Below are 25017 nucleotides of genomic sequence, written 5' to 3' on the forward strand. Positions count from 1 at the left end.
AAGGACCTGCTTGGAGGTACCTGGAAGTGCCAAGCATACTGTCCCCTAGTCCTGAAGACAAACACTTCCTCCCCACAAATTTCCAGAATGTTCCTAAGAGGAGATACACTCCCACAGAGATGCCCTATTCTAGACTCTCTCCTCTGCTCTCTGGCCTTGTGTCCCACTGGACACAGCAGCTGAGCCCAGGCCTGGCTCTAGGCTGCCTCACTGTGGGACTCTGAGGTGCCCAACCCATAGATCTGGACTTGGAGGCTGCCAGGTCAGCCAACTGGACCAGGGCCATCTCCAGGTAAAGGTGGCATTCAGGGACCCCACCTGCCAGTGCCTACCTGGCCTGCAACCATCCTGGTGCCCTCCCCATGTGACCCTGGCTCATGCAGCCATGCAGGATGGATCTGGCTGTATCTGTTTACTCCCAAGCTGGACTTTCAACCCAGAGCACCCTCTTCAAGTTCCTATGCCTCACTGAGACTCAGCTTGCCCATCTTTTAAGTCATTTCCCCCTCAAAACCTCAAATAAATGCTTAAATTTCAGCAGTGGCAGTCAACGGTTACTTGATCAGACCTCTGCCATCTAATATGTCAACCACTAGTCCTTTGGGCAACTTAAATTAATTGCAATTAATACCAACAGCATTATTCAACAAACTGGAACAAATAGTTCAAAAATTCATATGGAAACACTAAAGACCCTGAATAGCCAAAGCAATCCTGAGAAGGAAGAATAAAGTGGGGAGGGGATCTCGCACCCCAACTTCAAGCTCTACTACAAAGCCACAGTAATCAAGACAATTTGGTACTGGCACAAGAACAGAGCCACAGACCAGTGGAACAGAATAGAGACTCCAGACATTAACCCAAACATATATGGTCAATTAATATACGATAAAGGAGCCATGGACATACAATGGGGAAATGACAGTCTCTTCAACAGATGGTACTGGCAAAAATGGACAGCTACATGTAAGAGAATGAAACTGGATCACTGTCTAACCCCATACACAAAAGTAAATTCGAAATGGATCAAAGACTTGAATGTAAGTCATGAAACCATAAAACTCTTAGAAAAATACATAGGCAAAAATCTCTTAGACATAAACATGAGCGACTTCTTCATGAACATATATCCCCGGGAAGGGAAACAAAAGCAAAAATGAACAAGTGGGACTATATCAAGCTGAAAAGCTTCTGTACAGCAAAGGACACCACCAATAGAACAAAAAGGTACCCTACAGTGTGGGAGAATATATTCATAAATGACAGATCCGATAAGGGCTTGACATCCAAAATATATAAAGGACTCACGCACCTCAACAAACAAAAAGCAAATAATCCAATTAAAATTTTGGCAGAGGAGCTGAACAGACAGTTCTCCAAAGAAGAAATTCAGATGGCCAACAGACACAGATGGCCAACAGCTCCACATCGCTAGTTATCAGAGAAATGCAAATTAAAACCGCAATGAGATATCACCTCACACCAGTAAGGATGACTGCCATCCAAAAGACAAACAACTACAAATGTTGGCAAGGTTGTGGAGAAAGGGGAACCCTCCTACACTGCTGGTGGGAATGTAAATTAGTTCAACCATTGTGGAAAGTAGTATGGAGGTTCCTCAAAATGCTCAAAATAGACATACCATTTGACCCAGGAATTCCACTTCTAGGAATTTACCCTAAGAATGCAGCAGCCTGGTTTGAAAAAGACAGATGCACCCCCTATGTTTATTGCAGCACTATTTACAATAGCCAAGAAATGGAAGCAACCTAAGTGTCCATTAGTAGATGAATGGATAAAGAAGATGTGGTACATATACACAATGGAATATTATTCAGCCATAAGAAGAAAACAAATCCTACCATTTGCAACAACATGGATGGAGCTAGAGGGTATTATGCTCAGTGAAATAAGCCAGGTGGAGAAAGACAAGTACCAAATGATTTCACTCATATGTGGAGTATAAGAACAAAGAAAAACTGAAGGAACAAAACAGCAGCAGAATCACAGAACCCACGAATGGACTAACAGTTACCAAAGGGAAAGGGACTGGGGAGAATGGGAGGGTAGGGAGGGATAAGAGTGGGGAAAAAGAAAGGGGCTATTACAATTAGCATGTATAATGTTGGGGGGGCATGGGGAGGGCTGTGCAACACAGAGAAGACAAGTAGTGATTCTACAACATCTTACTACGCTGATGGACAGTGACTGTAATGGGGTTTTGGGGGGGGTCTTGGTGAAGGGGGGACCCTAGTAAACATAATGTTCTTCATGTAATTGTAGATTAATGATAACAAAAAAAATTAATTGCAATTAAATAAAACTAAAAATTCAGTTTGTCAGCCCTGCTGGCTATGTTCAAGTGCTTACTAGCCCCATGTGGCTTGTGGCTACCAAGTTGGACAGGGCAGATGTAAACCATTTCCACCACCACAGAAGTTTTATCAGTGGACAGCGCCCATCTAAAAGCTATGTTAAAAGGTAAGTTTTGCCTGGAACTCAAATTCTCATTTGTAAGCTACTGGTTCATCTCACTAAAGGCGAGAAAATCCATTCCTACCCAGCCCCAATCCAGGTCTCCTGCTCAGATACACGAGGTATCCAAGTGTCAGAATAAATGACAGACGACCAGCATAGTAGCTGTAGGACATTATCATTTAATTCCGAGGTTGGCAAACTTCCTGTAGAGGGCTAGGTAGAAAATACTTCAGGCTTTGCAGCCCACGTGGCCACTGTTGCAACCACTTAACTCTGTCCTTGTAGCACAAAAGCAGCTACAGATCATATATTTAAAAATTACATGGTTGTGTTCCAACAAAACTTTATTGGTGGCACTGAAATTTCAATTTCATGAAATTTTCAAGTGTCAGGAAATAATCCTTTTTGAGTTTTTTCAGTTATTTAAAAATGTTACCATTATAGCTTGCATACTTTGGAAAAATGGCCACAGGGCTCAATTTGACCCAGGAGCCATAGTTTCCTAACCCCTGATTTAACTGATGGTTTTTGCCTCCAGTGGATAGGGTTTAGTCCAGGAAAATGTGTTTAATCAGTGTGGTGAACTGAGGTCTCACCTTTACTCCCACCACCAGCCAGCCAGCCAGCACCTTCTGGGTTTGCTAAGAGCACTAAATGGAGGTACGGAACAAAGCAATCATCTGGCTGGGGTTAGAAGAGCACCCTGAGGGGTGTGGGGACCCTCCTGAGTGGGCAGAATAGTGTATCCATATGGATAAGCAGGTCAGTTACTTTGGAAGGTAGGCAGAATTTCTGGGAATGACCCTTAAGCTTTCACATCTTAATTCCTGCAACCTGCAAATCACTCCCATGATGGTGTTATGTTATATGGTGTAGTCAACCTAGGCTGGGATATTAACTCTGACTAGTTATATGAGTCCCTTTAAAAGCAGAGAACTTTTTCGGCTGGCACAGAAGAGGAAGTCAGGGAGGTCTGAAGTGTGAGTCAGCAATGACTCAGGTACTTGCAGGCTGGAAGATGAGTGGGGCCACATGGAGGGCAAGGCAGAGAGTGACCCCTGGCCAACAGTCAGCAAGGAAATGGGGACTTCAGTCCTACAACCACAAGGAACTGAATTCTGCCAACACCTGATGCACCTGGAAACAGGTTCTTCTCCTGAGCCTCTAGACATCTTGATTTCAGCCTTGTGAGAGCTTAATGAGAACCCAGCCAAGCCTGCCTAATCTTCTGGCCTATATAATGTGAGATCATAAATGGGTATTGTTTCAAGCCACTGAATCTGTCGTAATTTGTTATGGTTGTGTAGAAACCAAACAGAACCACCCCGGCAGACACACCCCATCTACCTTGTTGGCCCAACCTGAACTACTCCTTTAGGTACTGAGTGGCCATGCGCTTCTGGAAAGGAGATCTGATTGGGCCAACTGATCATGATGATTCTTTCCCTTTACCAAGGATTGGTTTAAGGATAAGCAGCTGATGTGATTCTGGCCAATGAGAGTTGAGGGTAAGTCTGCCAGGAGGATCTTTGGAAAAGAGAAGTCCAAGGAGGAAGCTGTTCTGTCTGTGGATGTGGCAGTGATGCCTGAGGCCCTGGCAGCTATCTTGTGACCATGAGGGGCCTTTGCTGCTAGGGCCAAGATACAAATTGAGGAAGACAGGGTGGGAAGATGAAGAATTGGATCCTTGTAAACATTACTGAAATTCTAAGAAGCTGCTCTTCTTTGGACTTCTGATGCATGATCATCAATGTCCTTATGATTTAAGCCATCTGGAGTTGAGTTTTCTGTTACTTGCAGCCTAAAGTGTTAAATTGATGAATTGTTCACAGCACTGCTTAGGGGTTAAATGAGATTGTGTACACGAAGTCCTTAGCACAGTGACTCCTGCCCAGCATGTGCTTGAAAATATTGGCCTCTGTTCTTAGCTCTGCTCCCCTCCTGCCTCAGCCTTTGGAAGAATCAGGGGTCAACCAGAGCCATGGGGCCAATAGGCCATATCAATCTATTCTGTGTGTATAGCTACAATGCTGTCTCAAGAGCTTTTTTACGAGGAAGTGGCTTCTGTGATTGGAATGCTGGCTGAGCAAGTCTGAAATCCATAGGAGGTGGAGATACCAGGCAGGCTGGACCACATGGGCATGGCTGGAAGCTCTGTCCACAGGCAGAACCTCTTCTCTTTTTCAGGGAAGCTCTCAGCCTTGCTTTAAGGCTCTTTAAGAGATTTAATCTAGCTCACGCAGACTGTGCAGGATAATCTCTCTTATTTAAAGTCAACTGATTATGGACTTGAGTAATATCTGCAGAATGCATTCACCACCACTGTACATTAGTGTTTGGACAACTTGGGGCTGTAACCAAGTGACACATCAGAAGGCCATCCCCACCAGGCTCAGCTTTTTTTAGATTGGATGGAGAACATCAGTTGCATTTGCTTTTCTTTCTGCTTTCAGTCCTCTGAGCCTCTCCATGACTGCGAGCTTCAGGAAGCTGCAGGGCAGACAGGACACCCAGAGCTGGGCCAGGGTGTGTGTGTCTCTGAGGCAGTGGGCCAGGTCGCTGAGCCAGCCAGGAGGTCCCGGGGGCTTGCACACTGAGCTTCCTTTGCTGCGTGGTATTTCCTGAGCAAAGCCTCGCAGGAAACGGAGGCTAGTGTGTGAAAACAAGAGAACAACAGTAGGAAGGAGGGCTTGAGAAGGGGGAGGACTGAAAATAAAGCATGAAGAGAGAAGTGTCTGGACAGTCATTGCGGGTCCTCTAGGACTGGGAAGTTTTGCCTATGGATTCCTCATCTCTGGTTCCCACCTGAACATGGCACCTGCCTTTATGGGGGTTGGGGGTGCCGCTGCAGTGGGAGTGTCCCAGCTGACCCGGACACCCACCTCTCCGGGGCTCGGTGCAGGCGACGTGCTGCAGCTGAGCCATCTCTGAGGCCTCCACCCACCTGTGCTGCTAATTCCCTCCTGTAATTCATCCAAGAGATGAATTGCTGAGCCAGCCACTGTGCTGGGTACTGGAGATACTGTACTTAGCAACAGAATGGCGCCGACCTCATGGAAGTTACCTTCCCTGGGGAAGACTAGCCTTAATGAAGTCATTGCAAAAAATAAATGAAGGACGAAAAAGACCAGGGCCTGTGAGAGATTAACAAGGGAGCAGACTGGATGGGGCAGGGGCCTCTCTGAAGGAGACATAGCTGAGACCTGTAGTATGGATATGAATTAGTCAGGAGCTGCCTAGAGGGGGCTGGGGGACTATAAGCCCACAGAGCCCGAGGGGAATTTGGAGGGCTCCAGGAACAGAGGGGGCACTGTGGCTGAAGCCGTGGGTGCAGGGGGCAGAGTGGAGGAAGCTGAGCCCCCTGCTTGACTCAGTCGCAGCAGGGACAGAAAAGAGGGCATTAGGCACCATCACAGCCCACAAGGGCTCCCAGGCTAGTGGGACTGCTGTTCTTTGGGGGGTCCACCCCTCCCCTTCTCTTAGGCCATGTAACCCAGGTCTGTCAATCAGCGTGACAGTGAGTGGTCCAGAGTAGTCACATGACCCCAACATGGCCAATCAGCATACTCCATGTCACTGGTGCCAGTGATTGGTCCAAGGATGGGCATGACCCATGTTGTTGTAATCAGCATTAAGCTAAGGATTTTGTTGAAACAACTGGGAAAGAAAAGCTTTTTCTGTCAGGTGTGACTGGGAGGATAGGAGCTAATCCTGGTGATGTTGGCAGCTATCTTGCTACCAGATAGGAAGAATGTCTGAGAGTGGAGCCAATGAGAGGAAAGCAGAGGTAGAGAGAGATTCTAGGTGTCGTTGAGTTCCTGGATCCAGCCAGGCCTGAAGTCACTCAGTCTTGAGAAGTTTTAATAGATAAATACATGTTTTCTCTCCCACTTAAAAAAAAAATTACTTAAGGCAGTTTGAGTTTGGTTTTAGTTATTTGCAACTAAAATATCCACTACAATATAGATCCCCCTCCACCCAAAGCAAGCATATGTTTATTTCTAGATTTCCCATACACTGGACCACCTTGATTGTCTACATCCCAGGTCATCCCATCAGGACACCCTGGAGACCACGGCGCGCATTACCTCCTGTCCTCCAAAGTTTCCCTGGCTTGGGTCGGCAGAAGCCACCTAAACCAAGCACAACTCAAGGCCAGGCCTCCACCTGGGACTGGCCTCTTCCTCCGATGTCTCCTTGTGGGGAAGCAGCACAGTCTTATGTGGATGGGACCACCTTAGACGAGGGGGACCATACACACGCCAGGCCCTCTGACTTCCTGGAAAACCACTCACTACATTAAAATTGCCAACATCTGGCTCAGAGGCCCAAACATCTGCTTTTTCATCTTCCCTTTACTTGGTGCCATGCTCCAGCCTTTATATGTCTTGGATTTTCACTTCCCCAGGGAAGTTGGTGAGGTGGATGTTTACTGTTTTTGTTCGATCTGTGTCCTGTTCTGTCTCCTGGTTACAGCACCCACCTTGCTTTGAGGGGCTGTCCTTCCCCCAGAGCCTTCCTAGCACCCTCCCCTCCCAGAGTACAGGGTCAAGTGCCCTGATCCCGCTGGCTGGAGGCCTTAGTCATCCTACACATGGGCCGGTCACCCAGGCTGGGTCACATAGCGTTCCTCCCTGGGACTTGACCCACAGGTGCTGGGAAGCAGCATGTCAGGTCACTTTGAAAAGTTAGGAGTCAGGGGTCACTGCAGCCATGTTCCCTGCCACGTGGACCAGGAGGGAGTAAAATCAAGCAGGGACAAGCAGAGATCTGGGATGGGTGGAGAGTGTTGGTGACACAGGGACGTAGTCTGCTCCAGAGTGTGGAGCAGACACAGAAATGCTCCCCACAGGTGAGAGGGCTCCCGCAGGTGAGGTGACGGTGACATTGGCTGAGTGTTTATTTTGTGCTGGGCACAACTCAAAGTGTTTTATATTGTTGAATTCTTACCCTACGATGTAGGTACTAAAAATAACCCCATTTTCCAGATGAGGAAACTGAGGCCCAGTGCTTCCCAAGAAGTGTCAAGGCACCAAAGGAAATGGACAGCGTGTGGAGGTAAGTGGACAAGGTGGGTCATGGCCAAAGGTCACCAATCTGGCACCTCAGGTCAGCCTGGGTCCTGTGTGGCAGCTCCTGACCTGGGGAACCTGGTACATTTGTAAGCCTTCTGTCTGCCTCAGGCCACCCTTTGGAACTAGAAAAGCCAGGACTTGAGAGCAGAGCCCATCCCCTAACCTACTCATGACAGTACGGGAGCCGAAGCGTGCTCTGGCCCCCCCGAGGGCAGCAGCAGAGGGCCCAGGACTCCTGGCTCTTGAGGACTGAGCCTTGCTCGGGCTGCACCCTGACCTACTGGGTGGCCTTGGGCAGCTCACTGTCCCTCTGGGCTCCAGCTTCCTTGCAGGACACGTTTACTGCACACATCACCTTGTGCAGTCCAGATCCCTGTCCCAGGTAGGGGCACACAGCTCCAGCCCCTGGGCTGCCAGCCAAAAGGGTGGGCTCCGGCTCTGCTCTCAGAGGAGTCCGCTGGGGCATGCATCTGAGCAAGGGAGGGCTTCTCTGGGGGAGGCTACTGATCAGACAACTCAAGCATCTGTCCATGGTTCCTCCTGCCGTGCTGCCTCCCCTCTCATGGACGAGAAGGCCTCCTATTCTCCAGGCCCTTCTGTCCCTCTGGGACCCTGCTCTGGCCACACTCACCTGGACATCCACCACTAGTTTCTGTGCGGGCTCCACTTTTTTGCATAGAAAAGAACAGATATCCCCCTTCTTTCTGTCTTTATAATAGAGTCATGGAGGCCACATGTTTGAGGCAACATTGAAAAGACTCAATCCCACTCTCAGACTTGTGGTCAGGAGACAGTGAACTTCAGTGTGTTCAAAACAGTGCTGGAGAGTTCTGTGTAACTTGCAGCCGAAAACATCCTAACTGATAAACCTGCCACTGGAGACATCTTGCCTTCTGCCCACAGACGCAGCCTTACCCAGGTGGGGGGTGACTGCCCACGTGTGATACCTGGCTGTACTGGGGAACTGGGCAGTATAAGCAAGGGGTGTCGGGGGTGTAGGAGAATTTGGACCTGCGACTCGAATTTAGATCAGCTGGTGTGGCTTTGCAGACTCTGGCTGCAGCTTCAGGGGACGTAGTTAGAGGACATGTTTGGTTGGCTCACTCCAGGCTTCTTGTGCTCTGGCAGGACCCTGGGGAGTCAGGAGAAACCTCAGCCTGTGCCCAGTGGTCTCCTTTGCTGAGACGGGCTCCTTTGAGTCTATGTCTGTAAAGGTGACCCGTGCCCATTCCTGCTGACCTCCAGGACTGAGCTCACCACTGAGCCTGTGTTCTCTAACATGGCCACGAGTCTGTCAGGGTGCCATGTTAACACCAGGGTCACAAGCAGCTGTGTTTACTCTGCCCCATTCCCTGACCCCCCATGAGTGGAGGACACCACGATGTGCTCTGGGTGACCCTTGCTGGCCCCTCTACCCAGAGGAAGGTCCTCATCCTCCACCCAGCCACCTCAAGTCTGTTTCAGCCCACAGGTCCTGAGGTTCCATCTCTGCAGAAGGCTGTCTTGGGATGGAGAATTCAGGGCTGAGTCTCCCTGCAGCTCCGGGTAAGGCCTCCAGGTATGCGGGGCTGCTGGCCCATCCCTTCCCAGATGCTGGAGGTCAGGCCTTGTCCTCTCGCCCAGGACCTAGAGACAGCCTCCTCGCTGGCCTCCTTGCCTCCCCACCTCCTGCCTGACGTCTGCATCCTCCACATGCAGCAGAGGGGTCTCTGTGAAGCTCAAATCTGACCACTCGCCCCCTGCTTCAAGTCTTCCTTGGTCTCCCTTGTTTTCTGGGGTGAAGGCCTTGTGCCTCAGCCTGGTGCTCAGGGCTCTTCACCACCTGCTTCTGGTCCTTCCAGCATCCTCTCCTCCCACTTTCCACCTCAAACCTCGCAGATACCAGTCTCCCTGTCCCCGAAAGGCACCAAGGCCCTTCACACCTCTAAGCCTCTGCATCACTGCAACCCACATCTGCAATGCTTAAGAAAACTCCTACTCATCCTTCAACTCCCAGTTCAGATGATGACATCCCCCCAGAGATGTCCTGACCCCTAGCCAGAGGCACCCTGCCTCTGCCGTACTTGCTGGCACTCCGCTGAAGCTGGCCATTGCTTGCTGGCCATCTCCTCAGACAGAAGGCTCTCTGGAGGCCAGGCTCTGTTAATATTAACAACACCAACTACCACCATCATTACTATTTATGGAGGGCACTGTGATGATAATTTCCAACATTTATTAAGCATCTTCTCAATGCTAACTACTATTCTAAGTTCTTTATACCTATTAGCATTTGAATCTTCAGATAACCCACGGTGTGAGTATCATCGTTAGTATTCCTATCATCCCCACTTTATAGATGAGGAAACCAAGGCCCATGGAAGTGAGAATGACTTCCTGCAGCTCACACTCCCAGAGCTGGACTCCTAGCTGCTGCACTCCCCTGGTCTCACTGGGTATTCACACCAGACCCAGAGGAGCAGAACCCCATACCCACTTGACAAATGAGGAAACTGAGGCTCACAGAGGGAAAGGGAATAGCTCAAGTTCCCACCATAAATATATAGAAAAACTGGGATTCAAACCTAGGTTAGGCTGGGCCTCCTGAGTACAGGCCCCCAGCCATTGAGCCCGTCTTGGTATCCTGAGGCCAGGGCATGTGGCAGGTGTCTGACCAGCACTGCCCCTTTGTGAGCCCTGGGTATTGTCCCTGGCAGAAAGGCCTCGGTTCCCACCAGTGGCCACCCACACACCTGCTTCCAAGGATATTGGAATCCGTGACCACACGCCTCCCAGCTCCAGATGGTGCCCCCCGCCCGTCTGCTTCCTTCCCTCCCCTGACCCCCTGACTGTTGCCTCCCCCGACAGCAGGCCAGGCTGCTGCAATGGGGCAGAATAAAGGAGGTGGCCCTCCAGTGGCCTCGTCTTTGTGTCCCCTCCCTCCTCTCACCCTCCCTGTTTCCCAGTCTTTTCATCTTTCCAAGACAACAAAGCCACAGCCTGGCCTCCGCCCCTCCTCCCTGCCCCAGCTGAGCTGGGTTTTCTGTCTTCTTTTCTGTGAAAAGTTTGAGCCCAGCCCCTGTCTAGCAGTGTTGGCCCCAGGCTGCATGCCCAGGTGTCCTGAAGGCCCAGCCGTTCCTCAGTGCAGAGCAGGGGGACATGGGGCAGGCAAGTGCTGAGACTTGGGAGCATCAAGAGAAGGCGAGATGCCACGAATCCAGTCACCCGAGTCAAGTGTGGCTCTGCCAGGAGAGCCACTCCCCTGGGAGCAGGATCAGGCCCCTGGACTCAGGTTTTGCCTTGTGCTGGAGTCCTGCACGCCTGCATCTTTTTCTCCAGGACATATCTGAGATCAGCATCTGTCCACGTGCTCCTTGTCCATTCATTTGTTCACTCGCTGGCTTACTCTGAGTCCTGGGCTGGGTGCTAGGCCAAAGAAACACCAACCTGTGCTTCCTCAGGAGGCCACACAGCTAGGGAAGGAGACCTGAGGCAATGACCCTTTTTGCCCACCCTTCTAGCACGTTCTGAAGCACCTGGACAGGCACAGGTTGCAGGGTGCAGACTACCCCCAAGCACCCCAAAGTGTTCAGCTGCCTGGAAAAGCTGGCTCTCAGGCAAGCCTATATCCTGTCTAACCAGGCTTCCTTCTGGGGCCTCCACCATCCAGGGATTCTGCAGTTGCCACCCTTGGGCTGTTCTGGAGACAAGAAAGGGGATCGGGGCTGCACGTACCAAAGAGGCAAGGGTGGGGGATGGAGTGGCTATGTGTTGTTTAATAGGCCTGGATTCTCTCCCTTGATTCTCCAGGGAGGATCCCAGCCCCAGAGTTTGATGGGGCTGATTGTGGCTCCAGTGATGGGTATGTGACCAGACCTAGACCCCTAGACCCCTAACGGGTTCAAGGAGAACATGCTTCCAAGTTGGTCCAGTGAGGCTCAGTTCTGTGACCTCAGCGGAATGGTACAGATGAGACATGATCTTTCTACTGGACTCAGAGCTTTGGAAATGAGAGAGCCCCAAAGGCTAGCAGGGGAGAGAACTTTCTGGGAGTGAAACAGAGCTTCCACATCCTGGTAACATTGTTTGAGTACCTGGATCCAGCCATGCTTGCAGCTGCACATGCCTATGCTTTACTAAGAGCCAACTTCTTTTTTACCAGAGTTCAGCTGAGTCAGGCTTTGGGGGGCCCATTTAAGACAGCTGTCTGATAGGAAGAAAGAGAAAACAAAGGAGAGAAAGGTGGAGAGTGGCTTGGTGTCAGTTGGCAGAAGGGACAATGGAACACCCTGGTTGGAAAGGGGTGAAGTGATATTTTGTGAATCGTGACGTCAGACCTTCCATATGAAACTGTGTGTGTACTGCTGTCTAATCTGTGCCCTGCCCCACCAACCATCAGTGAGTTCTACTATGCTCGAAAATGGGAGGAGGGACTGTTCTGTGGGATGAAGAAGGAGCTGAGTCTCGTCTGAGATGAGGTGCTGTGAGACCTAGACCAGCTGTGGGAAGCAGGAGCCCAGAGCTGATGAGGCCAGGATGGAACTGGTAATTCTCAGCAGGCTGGGCTGGGCCAGGTGAGGGAGGCCTGAAGGCCCTTTTGATTCCTGGGATACTTCTGTTTGATCTGGGACTCCTACAGCTCTGGAAGCAGCGTCGGTCCCTTGGGGCCCCTCCGCACATAGCACATATGTGTCCTAACATGTGTTCGCTGCCTGCTCCCCTCACACCCAGGAGCACCTCTGACCCTCTGGGAGGTGAACACATCTGTGCCATTTCTGTGCCCCTGAGGTATTACACAGGGCTATGTCTATGAAAGGTACTTGGAAAAACATGGAATGAATAAATGAGCTCTCCCATTACTTAAATATTTACTGTCTATTCTCTTAGGTTCCTGATCAGGATGGGGAATTGAGGTGCTAGGAAGTTCCCTTTCCATTTTCAAATACATGGAAGTGCTGGATAAGATATAATCATTTAAATTAAGAAGATAGAATCAAGGTCAAAAACAAGAAGGGGAGACATCCAGCTAACACGGGGATCAGGAGATGGAGCTCCAGTGCTGTTGGGGGTGTCAGCACTGGGATTCTCATGCCCAAGTGCAGACAGGCACAGAAGACCTTGTAAGGTGACTTTCTAGAAGGAAGCCGCCGTGTGAGGCTGGGTGCCACCCAGAGGCTGTCCGTCCACCAATAGAAATGAGAAAAACCTCCCTACTGGCCTTGGGATGTTGCCCCAGGTATAGAGCTCAACGTCTCACTACCTGTGCAGTTCGGAAACTTCAAGCTAAGGAACCGGCCCAGAATCAGGCCCTGGTGGAGCAGATGGGAAACGGCTCTGAAGGGAACCTCACAGTGCTGGGGCTAGGAGGGTCTCTCCCCCACCAGGGCTTCTGCCAATGATTGGTGCATAGTCAGCCGGCACAGAGCACACCGGGACCTCGTCATCTCAACAGAGAGAGCTGAGGTACAACGCAAGCAAAATCTTGGCTGTTATGGGCAACCCCAGAGAGACTGTAAACGAAGCCTTAAATGCAAAAGCGGTAAAGGACAGGACAGACCCCGCAGTTCCAGGATTGAGTGAGATGAAAAAGACCCGAACAGTGAGATGAGGAGGTCGCTGAGATTATTCTAGGGAGATGGAGGAGGAGTCAGACTTGGGTAACTGAGTCCTTGATCTGTCCAGTTTGGGCTATGTGACTAGTCAAATCCCACCTCCCCCAGCCCTGAGGCTCTATGTCTCATTTGGAAAAGGGGGGCACAATACCAGCCCCCAAATATTGTCAGGAGATCAGTGAGTCAGTTTCTGTGACAGCGCTTTGAAAACTGAAAGATCTAGGAAAGTGTGAGTCGGGTCATTCATTCTACCCAAATGGCTTCAAGCTGTCATTCCCAGTGGAGGGGGCAGGGGGGCTCAGTCTTTGCCCTTTTCTCCCCACCAAAGACGCATCTGCAGAACACCTGGAGGCACTCTAGAGTGATGTCACTTCAGAGGGTGTGGTGGGGCTCTAGTCTTTGTGGTGGGGGCCCCTTCCACCCACACATTCCTCCAGGCTGCAGGCCCAGGGGACGTGGCTCAGCAAACCACACAGGGAACTCTGAGTTCCTGTCATGCAAAAGCAGAGGTGACATTGTAGCCCACAGCCCCTCTCCAGCCTGTAAGGTGTCCTGCAGATGTTTCTGGGTGGGAGAGTACAGGAGACTTGTGTGTGTTACCAAACCAGCCCAGGGTATGTGGCTTTGGGCTTTGCAGGCTGGGATTGGGCTCCTGGCCTGTCACATACTTGTGTGCTATACTGGCGAATTGCTCCTTCCTGGCCTGTGAAGTACAGCTGATACATTTCTCATGGCGAGTTGAGAGGCTCCTTTGAGCTGACATGGAGAAAGTGCCTGGCCTCATGCCTGGAACACAGCTGATGCTCAATAAATAGCTTCGACTGTTCTGTCCCCTCCCCTTTGCTCTCTTCTAAGAGGGAGAGCTTTGGGGCAAGTCACCCACAAACCTGCAGGTTCTGACTACAGCAGATGGGCAGAGGAGGTCTGCCTTCTGGGGCTGGCATGGCTTAGGGGGCATGTTTTTATAGGGGCATGGAAGCAAGTGACAGGGCCATCGCTAATCACGGTGGCTATCACATGGTGTCACTTATTCTCCAGTCCTCCATCCCCTCATTCACTAGGCTTCTCCTTGAAGCCTCTGCAATGTCTGCTCCCCTTTTTCCTTACTAAGAGAACTCCAGTTCTGTTTGGGGCATCAATATGACCAGACTCTCTTGTAGACAGGAGCAGCCACATGGCACACTTCTGGCCCAGGAGCTGGAGGTGCAAGTTCTGGTGGGGAAGGGGTATCGCACCTGAATACAAGGGCAAAACTCACAAGAAGAAAATTCTCTCCCTCCTTGACATTGTCTGAACTTCTGATGTCTGAACAGCAGCCTGGAGGCACAACAGCCATCTTGTAACCATGGGTCAACAATAAAAAAGGGTAAAATGGAAAGAAAGAACTCAGGCTATGAGAGCAGGCAGACCTTTCCACTTTCTAGCTGTGTGGCCTTGGGTATGTTACTTCTCAGAGCCTCACTTTCCCACAATCTGTAAAATGGGAATAAAATCTCTTCCTTGCACAGATACAGAAGTAGAATATGAATTTACTTTTTCTACTGTGGGGCTGTCTCAGTGTGTCTCAGTGTTGGTAGTTGCTCTTACAATCATGCTGTAAAGGACAGTTACTTTAGGGCAAAACAAAGAAGAGACTCTTTCTCCTCTTGGAGAAAATTCCAAGCTGGACACAGGCCCTAAGCCAACTGGTCCTGCTCTGTAGCTGATCAGCTATACAAACAGGAAGTGACTATCCAAACATTGGAGCTGCAGGAGGCTGGTCCGGAGTGGGCCTCCTCGGAGGCCTCCCTCCACCACTGGGCCTTCTCATCTCCCAGCTGTGAACGCCTCAGAAGTCAAGGCCGAGTTGCCTCCTCTGAGGAGCTAGGTTCAAAGCGTCTCTTCTGGCTGCCTTGCCCGCTGGCCTAGGTCAGACCACCTTCTTTGCAGACTGGAGTACGACAACCCCTCACTGGACACCCCACTGTCTCTTGCTCTTCCCCCTCCTCCCATGACCTTGTCACAACTCTAGGCAGAGTAATTTTTTTTTCAAATGCAAATCTGCTTGTGTCATCCCCATGCTTAAAACTTTTCTCTGGCTTCATGTTCTCTTGAGGGAGACTGAAGTCCTTGCCACAGCCTTCCAGGCCCTGGGCGGTCTTTCCTCTGTCTGCCTCTCCAGCTTTACCCCTCCAGCCACTCTGGTCTCCTTTCAGTTTCTAGAATGTGCCAAAGTCCATCCTGCCTCAAGGTTTTGCGCTTATGGTCTCATTATTCTACACGTTCTCCCCTCTCCCATTCCTGACCCATCTTTCCAAGGAGCATCCCATCCTCAGCTCTCGGCTTATGCGTCACTTCATCGGGTGCTGGCTGAGCCTGCGGAGAGCAGGACAAGGGTCTTCCCGCACAGCATCCTTCCCGCGTGCTGCCAGATGTCTAGTCACACGATCTCATGGCCTAACTCAGGGCTGCTCAGGACAGGGATTTGGGTCTGTTTGGTTCATAGCCACATCCCTGGAACCTGACATTGCCCCTGTACAGAATTGGTGCTCAGTAAATGTGGAAGGTGAGCAGGCCTGCCTTGTCATTCAAAAGGGAGAGGGGACTCTGTTTATGGAGTGCCTACTATGTGCCAGGCACAACCTTGCTGCCTTTTCACAGCCACTCTGACAGGCAGGACTCCAGTCTGTGTTCCACCGAAGAGGAAACAGGCTCCAAGAAGGGCAGTGACTTCCAAGGTCACATATCTATCAAAGGCCCTGTCAGGATTTGAACGCTGGTCCCAAGCCCAGCTTCTGGCCCTGGTGGAGTTAGCACAAGGGACCACCCTACATTTGTTTCCTCATCTGTAGAATGGGGACATGATAGTACCTACCTCTCAGGGCTGTTGGGAGGGTTCAGCACTAGAGAGTTTAGCTCTGAGCCTGGCACACATGAAGTGCTCAGTGACTGTTAATTAGTAGCAACATTATGACTGTGTTGGTCTAATCAAAGAATAAGAATGACTATATCCGATTGCAACCCACGACTGGGCAAATGGAGGGACTTTGTGTGTGAACAGGCACATGGACGAATGCATGCATGGATGAGTGGGCGGTTGAAGAGCAAGTGATGGAGTGAATTAATGGCTTAAGAAATGGAAGAACCTATGACCGGATGGAGGCTACGTGAACGAACGCCTGAACAAATAAGGGAACACGAGAACGAGTGCGTGCGTGTGCATATGCGTGTGCGTGGTAGGGGGATGCACACCTGAGGTTTGGGAGAATGCGGCCAGAGGGCCGCGCCCGCGTCTCACCTGCAGCGCTGCAGCTCGTCCTCCAGCCGCCGCACCCAGCGCTGTAGGCCAGGCACCTGGCGCGCCAGCGCCTCCAGCTCGCGCACGCGACGCAGGCTGCGCAGCACCGCGTGCCGGGCCTCCTCCGCCCGTCGGCGCACCGCGGCTTGGCCCTGGCGCAGCCGCCCCGCGCAGGCCTCGGCCGCCGCCAGCGCGCCCCGCGCCTGCCGCAGTTCGCGCGCTGCCGCCTCAGGCCCGCTGCGGCCCGCCTCCCGCGCGCTCGCCTGGCTCTTCCAGAGGCCGACCTGCGGGGACAGGGCAGCAGGGCACGCGGTGAGCGCCTCGCGCCAGACGCCCGACGCCGGCCTCCAGCGCGGCAGCCATTCCCGCGCCTCCGAGTCAGCAAGGCGACCGTGCACGTTTACTTGGCCCACTTCCTACCGCTCCAGGCTAGTCTGAACTCGTTTTATCCTGGCAATAACTTTAATGAGGCAGGAACTCTAATCATCCCCCGTTTTTAATGAATGAGAGAAAGTGAGGCACAAAGCCCATAATTCTGTTCTTACGGGCTTTTTTGCACAGTACCAGTGATTCCCAAATTTCACGACTGCCTATCTTCTACATTCATAGCACTCAGCCTTCTGTGGCTCCGCCATCACCTTGACTTGAGGAACAATCTAAGCCCCTCAGCGTGGGGTTTCCAGCCCTCTCCGGTGTCTGGTCACTAGACTGTCTTTGAGGGTGGGAATTTTGTCTGTCTTGTTGACTGCTGTGTCCCCGGTTCCTCAAACAGGCCTGGCACACAGAAGGTGCTGAAGAAACACCTGTAGAATGAATGATCCTGGAGAGTCTTAATCCACATGGGAATACGTTTCCTCTCCTACCCTCTGCTTATCTGGTGCCCCTTGGCCAGCTGCCCTTAACGTCCACCGGCCATAGTGCCTTGCCAGCCGCTGCTATGGCAGCCTTTTACCAGCCACTCGGGGAGGTGACTGGGCTGCGTGGGGAACCGGGCTAATAAACCATCAGCTCTCTCCTGGCCTCTGTTCCCTTGGGGCACACAGTTCTTTTCCTCATGTGACACCCCTCCCTCACCATCACCATTGGCACACAGCTAGGCACAGTGCTGAAGTGTTTGTTGACTGAATCCCAGATGTTTGGGCTGGGTCCATATTTCATTCAGTGCTTCCTTCTCAACATCCCTGAGTAGGCCTGGCCCCTACCGGTGCTCGATGGCCAGTGGCAGTTTGATGGACAGTGACACTACCTATTTAGCACCTGGACATCAGGTCTGGCCCTGAGGGAGTCCCATTCGTATTTGTCAAATGACTAAATGAGCTCCCCGTCCACCCTATTAGGCAGGGGGACTCCTTAAGTGTGGGGACAGAGCCCTCTGCCCACCTCCTCTCCTAAACCTTCCAGAAGCCTGGCACCATGGAGAGTTCAAGATGCCTGTTGTATGAATATGGAGACTGCCCAGGTTTTCTGGGAGAGTTCAATTACTGGGTTAGAAGAGGCCAGACTAGATGGTGGGGGTGGGGATGTGTGGGATGGTTATCTGGATGGGACCAGGGACTTGCGAGGTGGAATGGGCGATGAGAACAGGGGTGGGGACTGGAGAGGGTTGGAGTGTAATGGGGTCGAACAGGGACAGGATGCAAGTTGGCTGAAGTGGGGTGGGGCTGCCCTTTCTCTCCCCTTCCTCTTCCTCTGCCCAAGCTCTGCAGCCAGCTGGCTGCTCAAACGACCTCCCCCCCGATTCCATCGGGACTGCCCCCAGACCCTAGACCCCCTCCGCGCCGGCGCGCACCTGCAACGCTAGACAGCGCGCGTCACTGCTCTGCAGCGCGGCACGCAGGTCCTCCACCAGCTCCCGCAGGCTGCTGTTTTCCTCCGCCAAACGCGCCGTGCGCTCGCTGTCCGGGCAGCCGTCTGGGCCCCCTTCCGGGCCCGGCGTGCGTGGCGGGCGGCGGCGGCGGCGCGGGCGGCGCAGGCGGATCTGCGTCTCGATGTGCTCGCTGAGAGCGCCGCGGGGCAGCCGGGGCCCGGCGCGGGTGCCGAAGTAGCCGCAGAGGCGCGCGTGAAACTGGCGGAAGGTGAGCTCGGGGGGCTCGGCACGCAGCGCCAGGAGAGCCTCCTCCTCGGCATCCGCGTCCCGGTCGGTGGCCACCCCAGCGGCCGCGTCTCCGGTTGTCACATCCCCGGAGTTCGCGTCTCCGGTGGCCTCATCCCCGGCGGCGTCTGTCCCATCGGCGCGCAGCCCCAGGACCTCGCAAAGCGCGCGAAAATCGGCGCGGGGCAGGCGGCCGGCGCCGCGGCAGTCCAGGTGGTGGAAGACCTCCTGCAGGTACTGGTCCAGGCCCGTGGCCAGCACCACGATCTCGTTCTCCACGCCACGGTCCAGCCCATAGTGGTGCGCCAGGGCGCTCAGCAGCCACTGGGTGCGCCGCGCGGGTCGCCGGTACGGGTCACTCGCCGCTCCCTCCATGCTGGTCTCCGAGCCCGGGCGACTTTGCTCCATCGCTGCCGCGCGTAGCTGCGCCAGCCCCTCCACCCCGCCACTTCCAGGGGCGGCCCCAGAAGTTCTCGAAAGGAGGGGCTTAGCGGTCGCGGTCTGGTTGGAGCGGCGCCGAGGGCTGTGTCCAGCAGCAGCGCTGGCCTGGCAGGGCGTCTGTTTACCCGGGTTGGTTTGGAGGGGGCTGGGTAGGGGGTTTGATGCCTCTCCAGGTCTCGCTTCCCCTGTTGACCTCCGCACTCATCTCCCCTCATCTCCAGGGAAGTTCCTGGCCTCCCCTCTTTTCCTCCCACTCCCGGGTCTGTCCGCTTTCATCTCCGCCACCCGCCGTGCGCGGAGAATCTGTCCCGGGATCCGACTAGGGAAGAGGTTGGGCGCAGGATAGGAAGCCGGGAAAGGACTGGAGGGTGGCAGCCGGGTCCTGTTGCAGGGGGCGTCTCTCCCACGCGTCACTCCACCCCTTCTCCCCAGTAGCCCCTTGAGCTTGCTCTAACCGCCCTCCAGCCCTGGAGGTGTGGAGAAGCCCCACCTCCATTTATATTCTGGTTTTGCGTTCCCAAACCGGCATCTCACTGCACCATGGACGGTGCAAAGAGCCTCATGTGGTAACTAGAGCAGAGGATACCAGGCTTGGAGAAGTAACTGGACTGTATTAGGAACGTCCTGCCGGTAGGAAATCGATCTGAGATGTACGCTGCTAAGCTCTTTGTGTGTTAGGTGGGGGACGTGGGGATAGAAAAGCTGTGGTCTTCCAGCTCCGACCTTTGCACCTGTGAATGGTGAGCTGGCAATGTGGCCGCAGAGTTCCATCTCAGACCTAGAGTTATGCTTAACAGGTTGCTGTTTGGCCAACGTTTCTCTGGTGCTTAACAGGCTGCTGTTTGGCCAACATTTTCTCTGGTGCCTTAGGAATTTCTGGGAAGTAAAAGAAAAACCAGCTAGCTTGTCAGGTGAATGCTAAGCTGCTTTTCCTTTCCTTTCTCTTGCACAAGAGACGGGTAGAGATGTCCAGCACCTGCTACCAGCAAAATGGTTATCCAGGCAAGTTGGAGCAAGAGGCGGACTTTATAAAACTGTCCTCGACTAGTGTAGATGGGAAGAATCTGGCCTTGTGTGTAACTCTAGGAACTTAAGTGTTAAACCTGCAATTTGAAAAAGCACTGAAATGTTGTCTCCACTACCTCAGTATCCCAGAATCAACATTTTGTCCATTTTGCAAATTCCTGCTTATTCCTGAACACTCTGCCCAAGGGATGCCTCTGCCAGGAAGAAGGTAAGATGCTTCTCCCTAACCATGTTGGAGGTATGCTTTTTGTTTTTTTTTAATTATCACATCTATTCCACTTCTTGGCTTCCACCTTAGGAAGATTTACAGGATGTTCATTGTATCATTGCCTATAATCATGACACACTGAGACCACCTGTGGCCCTTCAGTAGCGGAGCCAGGATGAGTCACCAAAGAAAGGTTGAGTGAAGAAAGCAAGTGACAGCATATTATGTGCAAAGTTAATACTTTCATATCCGTACACAGCAGCGTTAAATATTTTCTACAAGGACATGTGTGTGTTAAGTGCACAGAAAAAGAGGGAAGGATTCCAAACTGATCCAGTAGTGTAGGAATTGGAGATATTTTACATTCTCCTTTTTAACAAGGCTGTGTTTTTCTCTCTTTCCATCTTTCCTTACTTTTTCTTTTTAGGGAGACATATTTTATTTAACCATTTCCATGCCATAACGTGCACCCATTTAAGGCCTATATAAATAGATGGGTTTTAGTGGGTTTATAGAATATATAGCCATCACCACGATCTAATTTTAGGATGTTTTCATCACCCACTCCCCACAAAAACCTTGTACTGGTTAGCCCACCCCCCCTCCCAACCCCCAGCCCTAGGCAAACACTACTTTCCGTTTGCATGGGTTTGTCTCTCTGGACATCTTTGTTTCCCACAGGAAAAACATTTTATTTGCTTTGTGAAGAAAGGGAATGTTAAATAGATTTGCTTTGCAATTATTTCATTAGCTGTGGGTTATTCACCTGTTTCTCTATTTGTAAATTTGTTTTTCATTTGCAAATTGTCTGTACAAGTTCTTTATCGGTGTATAGTGGTATGCGAGTGTTTTCTTCTTGTTTCTGATTGCTTCTTACAAACAAGGAATTGGGTTTTTTTTCCATCAACTTTGCATTTGCCACTGAGTTCTGTTAGGTATGAGTCATATATGTGGGGAATTGTGAGTGTGTATAGTTGTGTCGGTAAAATCTACCCAGTCATATGTGTTCCCTCCATTGCTTTTTTTAATTTTTCATTTTTCTTTCTGAAAAATTGAGCTGTCACTTTAATATTCTTCACTAGCAAATCCTTCCTTTCTTTTTAAATGCTTTGTTTCTGTCTTTGGCAGGTATTTTCAGAAAGGTGGACTGAAAGTCTCATTCCATTCCTGTTCAGAGTACGCTGGCTTGGAAACCTGATGGATGCAGGTGCCCAGGGCTGCAGGGTCGTCCTGCTGTCCCCACTCCTGAGAAGCAAGCAGCCTGGGTCTTGCTGAGTAGCCTGGACCTTTTGTGGAAATGGAATCATACAATATGTGACTGACTGTTTTTTGAAAACATTAACAGCAGTGTTTTCGAGGTCAGCCATGGTGTAGCCTGTGTTGGTATGTCATTCCTTTTTATGGCTGAATAATAGTCCATTGTATGGCTAGACTGCATTTTGTTTATCCAGTCATCTGCTGATGGACATTTGAGTTGTTTTCACTTTTTGGCTGCTCTGAATCACGCTGCCATGAACGTTCGTGCACAAGTTTTTGTGTGTTCACATATTTGCATAGGAATGCCGATGTTCCCCATGCGGGACCCTGCTCTTCTGTCCCATGTTCCCGGGGCCTGCAGCCTGCTCAGTGAATCCCTGCCATCGGCTTCTCCTCCCATGGCCGTGCCCGCATCAGGTCTGTCGGCTGCGCAGCGCTCCACCTCCAGAAATTACTGAGCCCTGCTCCCTCCTCCACTGGTACCACTTCGTGCTCAGATCCAGCCCTGCAGGCCTGTGTCACTGCAGCAGCCTCCTCCCAAGAACTGGCCTTGAACTCCTTCAGTCTGTTCTCTGCAGCTGGAGGATCCCTTTGTGATTTCTCCCACAGGGACTGAAGGCAAAGTCCTCGCCATGCCCCAAGGCCCGGCCTGCCTGGCACCCTAATCCTCCCCTCTCCCCGGAAACCCCTCTCCAACCTCGCCTGTTGCCACCGCCTCCCTCCTGACCGCTTCCTGACCTCCCCTCAGCCCGCTGGCGTCTGCTTATCCCAGAGGTTTCCAGCCCACGGCCTCACCTCCCAGTCCTTTGCTCTGTTGTCACCGCCTCAGTGAGACATTTGCTGACCCTGCAAGCACTCCATACTTGTAACAGACCCTGTCTCGCCTATGTGTGTGGTCCATCTGCCTGTGTTAACCTGTCGCCTGAGGGTAAGGCTGTTTGTTCACCTGGAATGGTGTCTGGCACTCTATAGAAAGATCTCCACTTCCATCTCAGCTGCCTCTTCATGGATAGTGTGATGTGTTGCTTTCCACATGTTTTCTTTGCCTACAAATGGTGTGTATTTTTGCACTGGTATTTTTAAAAAGCAGCCATTATGCTACATTACCATTTATTTGTGGGCCCCTCACAGGACTGGAACTTTGTGAGGCCAGGGACCTGTGCCCCCCAGTGCCCAGTGTGGGGCTTGGCATCAAGTGGCACTAACAGCGTTAGCTTGTCTGGACACACATTTGTAGAAGTGGATTTACTGCATCAAGAGGGAGAATGACCTCTGGTCGGCATGGGGGGGTTGAGTGTCCTTTGGCCCGGTGATGTTGGAGTCCACAAAGCCTCTATATTTTGGTAGTGGACTGGATCCCCAGCTGGGCCGTGGAAGCTTCTGGGCCTGGAGCCGCACAGCTGGGCGGTTTGTTGTGTACATTTAGAATAAGACTCTGGAACTTGGATCTGGGCTTTCCAGTTGTGTCTCTGCAGATGAATCTGATTTAATTTCAAATTAGTGCGGAGAGCGGGCAACCCAGGGAGGGCTGCAATGCCCCCCTGCCCTGCCTCTGCCTCCGGTGAGTGCTTTGCAGAGGGAACCTTTTCAACAGTAACTTTCCTGGGCCAGTCAATACTGAAAAGAAAGCCTTTCAGTGTTTTGCCATGGAGCCCGTTGCCCGGGCCTCACCCCCTGCAGCTCGGCAGGGGCCAGGGAAGTCAGGGGTTATAATGGTGCGCTGTCAGGCCTGTCTGTCTGCGGGGCAGGGTGTTACCAGGCGCCTGTGAAATAATTCCAGTTGGACCCACAAGGTTTTGTTTAAGGCTGGAAGTGAGCAAACTCCGAGCTCTCCTGCTGCCTTTGTCTGGGCTGGGGGATGGGTGTATGTCTGCAGGGGAGAGAGCAGAGGTCCCAGCAAAGAAATGATTTTCCAAAGTCAGTTCAGCATTACGTGAGTCATTTCAAATAGCATATTGTTCCAAGTGTCTTTAAACAGCCCAGAAAAATCCTAAAAAGCAAAAATCACCCACTATCGTGCCGACAAGGGGGGGCATGGGGTGCTTCTGATGTATTTACTTCTGATGTGGTTTTACATGCATTTGAGCCCAAAAGAACTTCTTGGGGGTGAAGGAAATATTCTGTATCTTCATTGGGATGGTGGTTACATGACTGTACACAGCTGTCAAAACACTTAAAAGGGTGAATTTTACAGGATGTGAGTTGTACCCCATTAAACTTGACATAAAGAAACACATTTGAAAGGCTGCTGGTGGGATCTTCACACATCAACCACACTTCCTGAATAGCTTCACCATCATTAGCCTCCCTGTGCCAAAGTTCCTGAGTGGGCTCCTGCTCCCTCTTAGGACTCAGCTGGGAGCGGCTTCTTTGCACCCGCAGAAGCACAGTAAGGTGGTTTGCAGTTTTTCTCTATTAAAACAACACTGAATGGTTGGCTCTATATCCTGAGTGATTTATTACTGCACCAAGATATATGAACATCTTATAAGCTCTTGATAGTGTCAGACTTTTTCAGAAATTTTGTGTCATTCTGTGACACTCCCCTGGAGTGTCTGGGAATGTCTGCAAGCCATCATTTTTAGTGTCCAAGCTTTTATATTTTTAGGAGTCTTGTTTTGTGGATTTGCTTAGTGTTCAGACACCAAGTGTTACTCCTATTAAAAATGGGCCTGAGTTAGGCAAAGATTTCTTAGCTAATACCAAACACCTGGTCCAAAGAAGGAAAAAAAGCAGTAAATTCAACCTCATTAAGATTCAAAACTTTTGCATTTCAAGGTGCAGTGGTAAAGACCCCACTCAGAAAAGGAAAGGCTGAGCAGGAGACTGGGGACAATATTTGCAAAATGTATGTCTGATAAAGAATTTGTGTTCAGACTCTCCAAAGATAATTTGTATGAATAATTTGTATTATGATTTTAACAAAATAATTTGTAATAATAATTCCCACAACTCAAAAATAAGACAAGCAACTCATTCAGAAGGTGCGTGAGAGATAGGAACAGACATTTCACCAAAGAAGATCTATAATGGTCAGTTAACACATGAAAAGATCTCAATATCATTAGTCATTCGGGAAATACAAAATAAAACCACAGTGGGATACTATTTCACACTCCCGAGAATGGCTATCATAAATAAGACAGACAGTAAATGCTTTAGAGGATGTGGAGAAACAGGAACCCTCACGGGCTGCCAGTGGTGCGAATGTGAAATGGGGCAGCCACTTTGGAAAATGGTCTGGCAGTTTCTCAAAAAGGTAAGCATAAAACTACCCCATGGCCAGCCATTTCCCTCCTGGGTGTCTACCAAGGAGAAATGGGAACACCTGGCCACACGGACTTTCGTGTGAATGTTCATAGCAGCATTGTTCATGAATGTCTAAATGTCCAACTTCAGTGTCTTTAATGTCCTGATGAATGGATAACAAAGGTGGTATATCACACAATGGAATATTATTCAGCTGTGAGAAGGAACAAAGTATTGATCAATGCTACCACATGAATGAACTTAAAACCATCATGCTAAATGAAAGCAGTCAGTCACAAAGCCAGACTACGTATGGTATGAGT

The 25017-nt window shown here is 51.0% G+C and overlaps 1 protein-coding gene and 1 long non-coding RNA gene across 4 annotated transcripts in view; one reads left to right on the forward strand and one right to left on the reverse strand.

Moving 5' to 3' along the window:
- Window positions 1-19108, reverse strand: part of EFCC1 (EF-hand and coiled-coil domain containing 1) — a 35861-nt gene extending 16753 nt beyond the window's left edge. Inside the window, exons 1-2 of one of the 3 annotated variants that reach the window (XM_036911524.2) lie at window positions 18211-19108; window positions 16422-16705 (exon numbers count right to left, since the gene is read on the reverse strand). In XM_036911524.2, coding sequence (XP_036767419.2) covers window positions 16422-16705; window positions 18211-18921 — 995 coding nt within the window. In that variant the 5' untranslated portion in view covers window positions 18922-19108. The remainder of the gene's footprint in view (window positions 1-16421; window positions 16706-18210) is intronic. The other 2 variants (XM_036911522.2, XM_036911525.2) reach the window with 2 other exon arrangements.
- LOC118925574 (uncharacterized) lies at window positions 18618-23888 on the forward strand. Its single transcript, XR_005030112.2, has 3 exons — window positions 18618-18747; window positions 20102-20188; window positions 21317-23888. It is a non-coding gene; the product is annotated as an uncharacterized LOC118925574 (long non-coding RNA).
- The last annotated feature ends 1129 nt before the right edge of the window (window positions 23889-25017 follow it).

This window comes from Manis pentadactyla, chromosome 1, assembly GCF_030020395.1.
Source record: "Manis pentadactyla isolate mManPen7 chromosome 1, mManPen7.hap1, whole genome shotgun sequence".
Classification (NCBI taxonomy): domain Eukaryota; kingdom Metazoa; phylum Chordata; class Mammalia; order Pholidota; family Manidae; genus Manis; species Manis pentadactyla.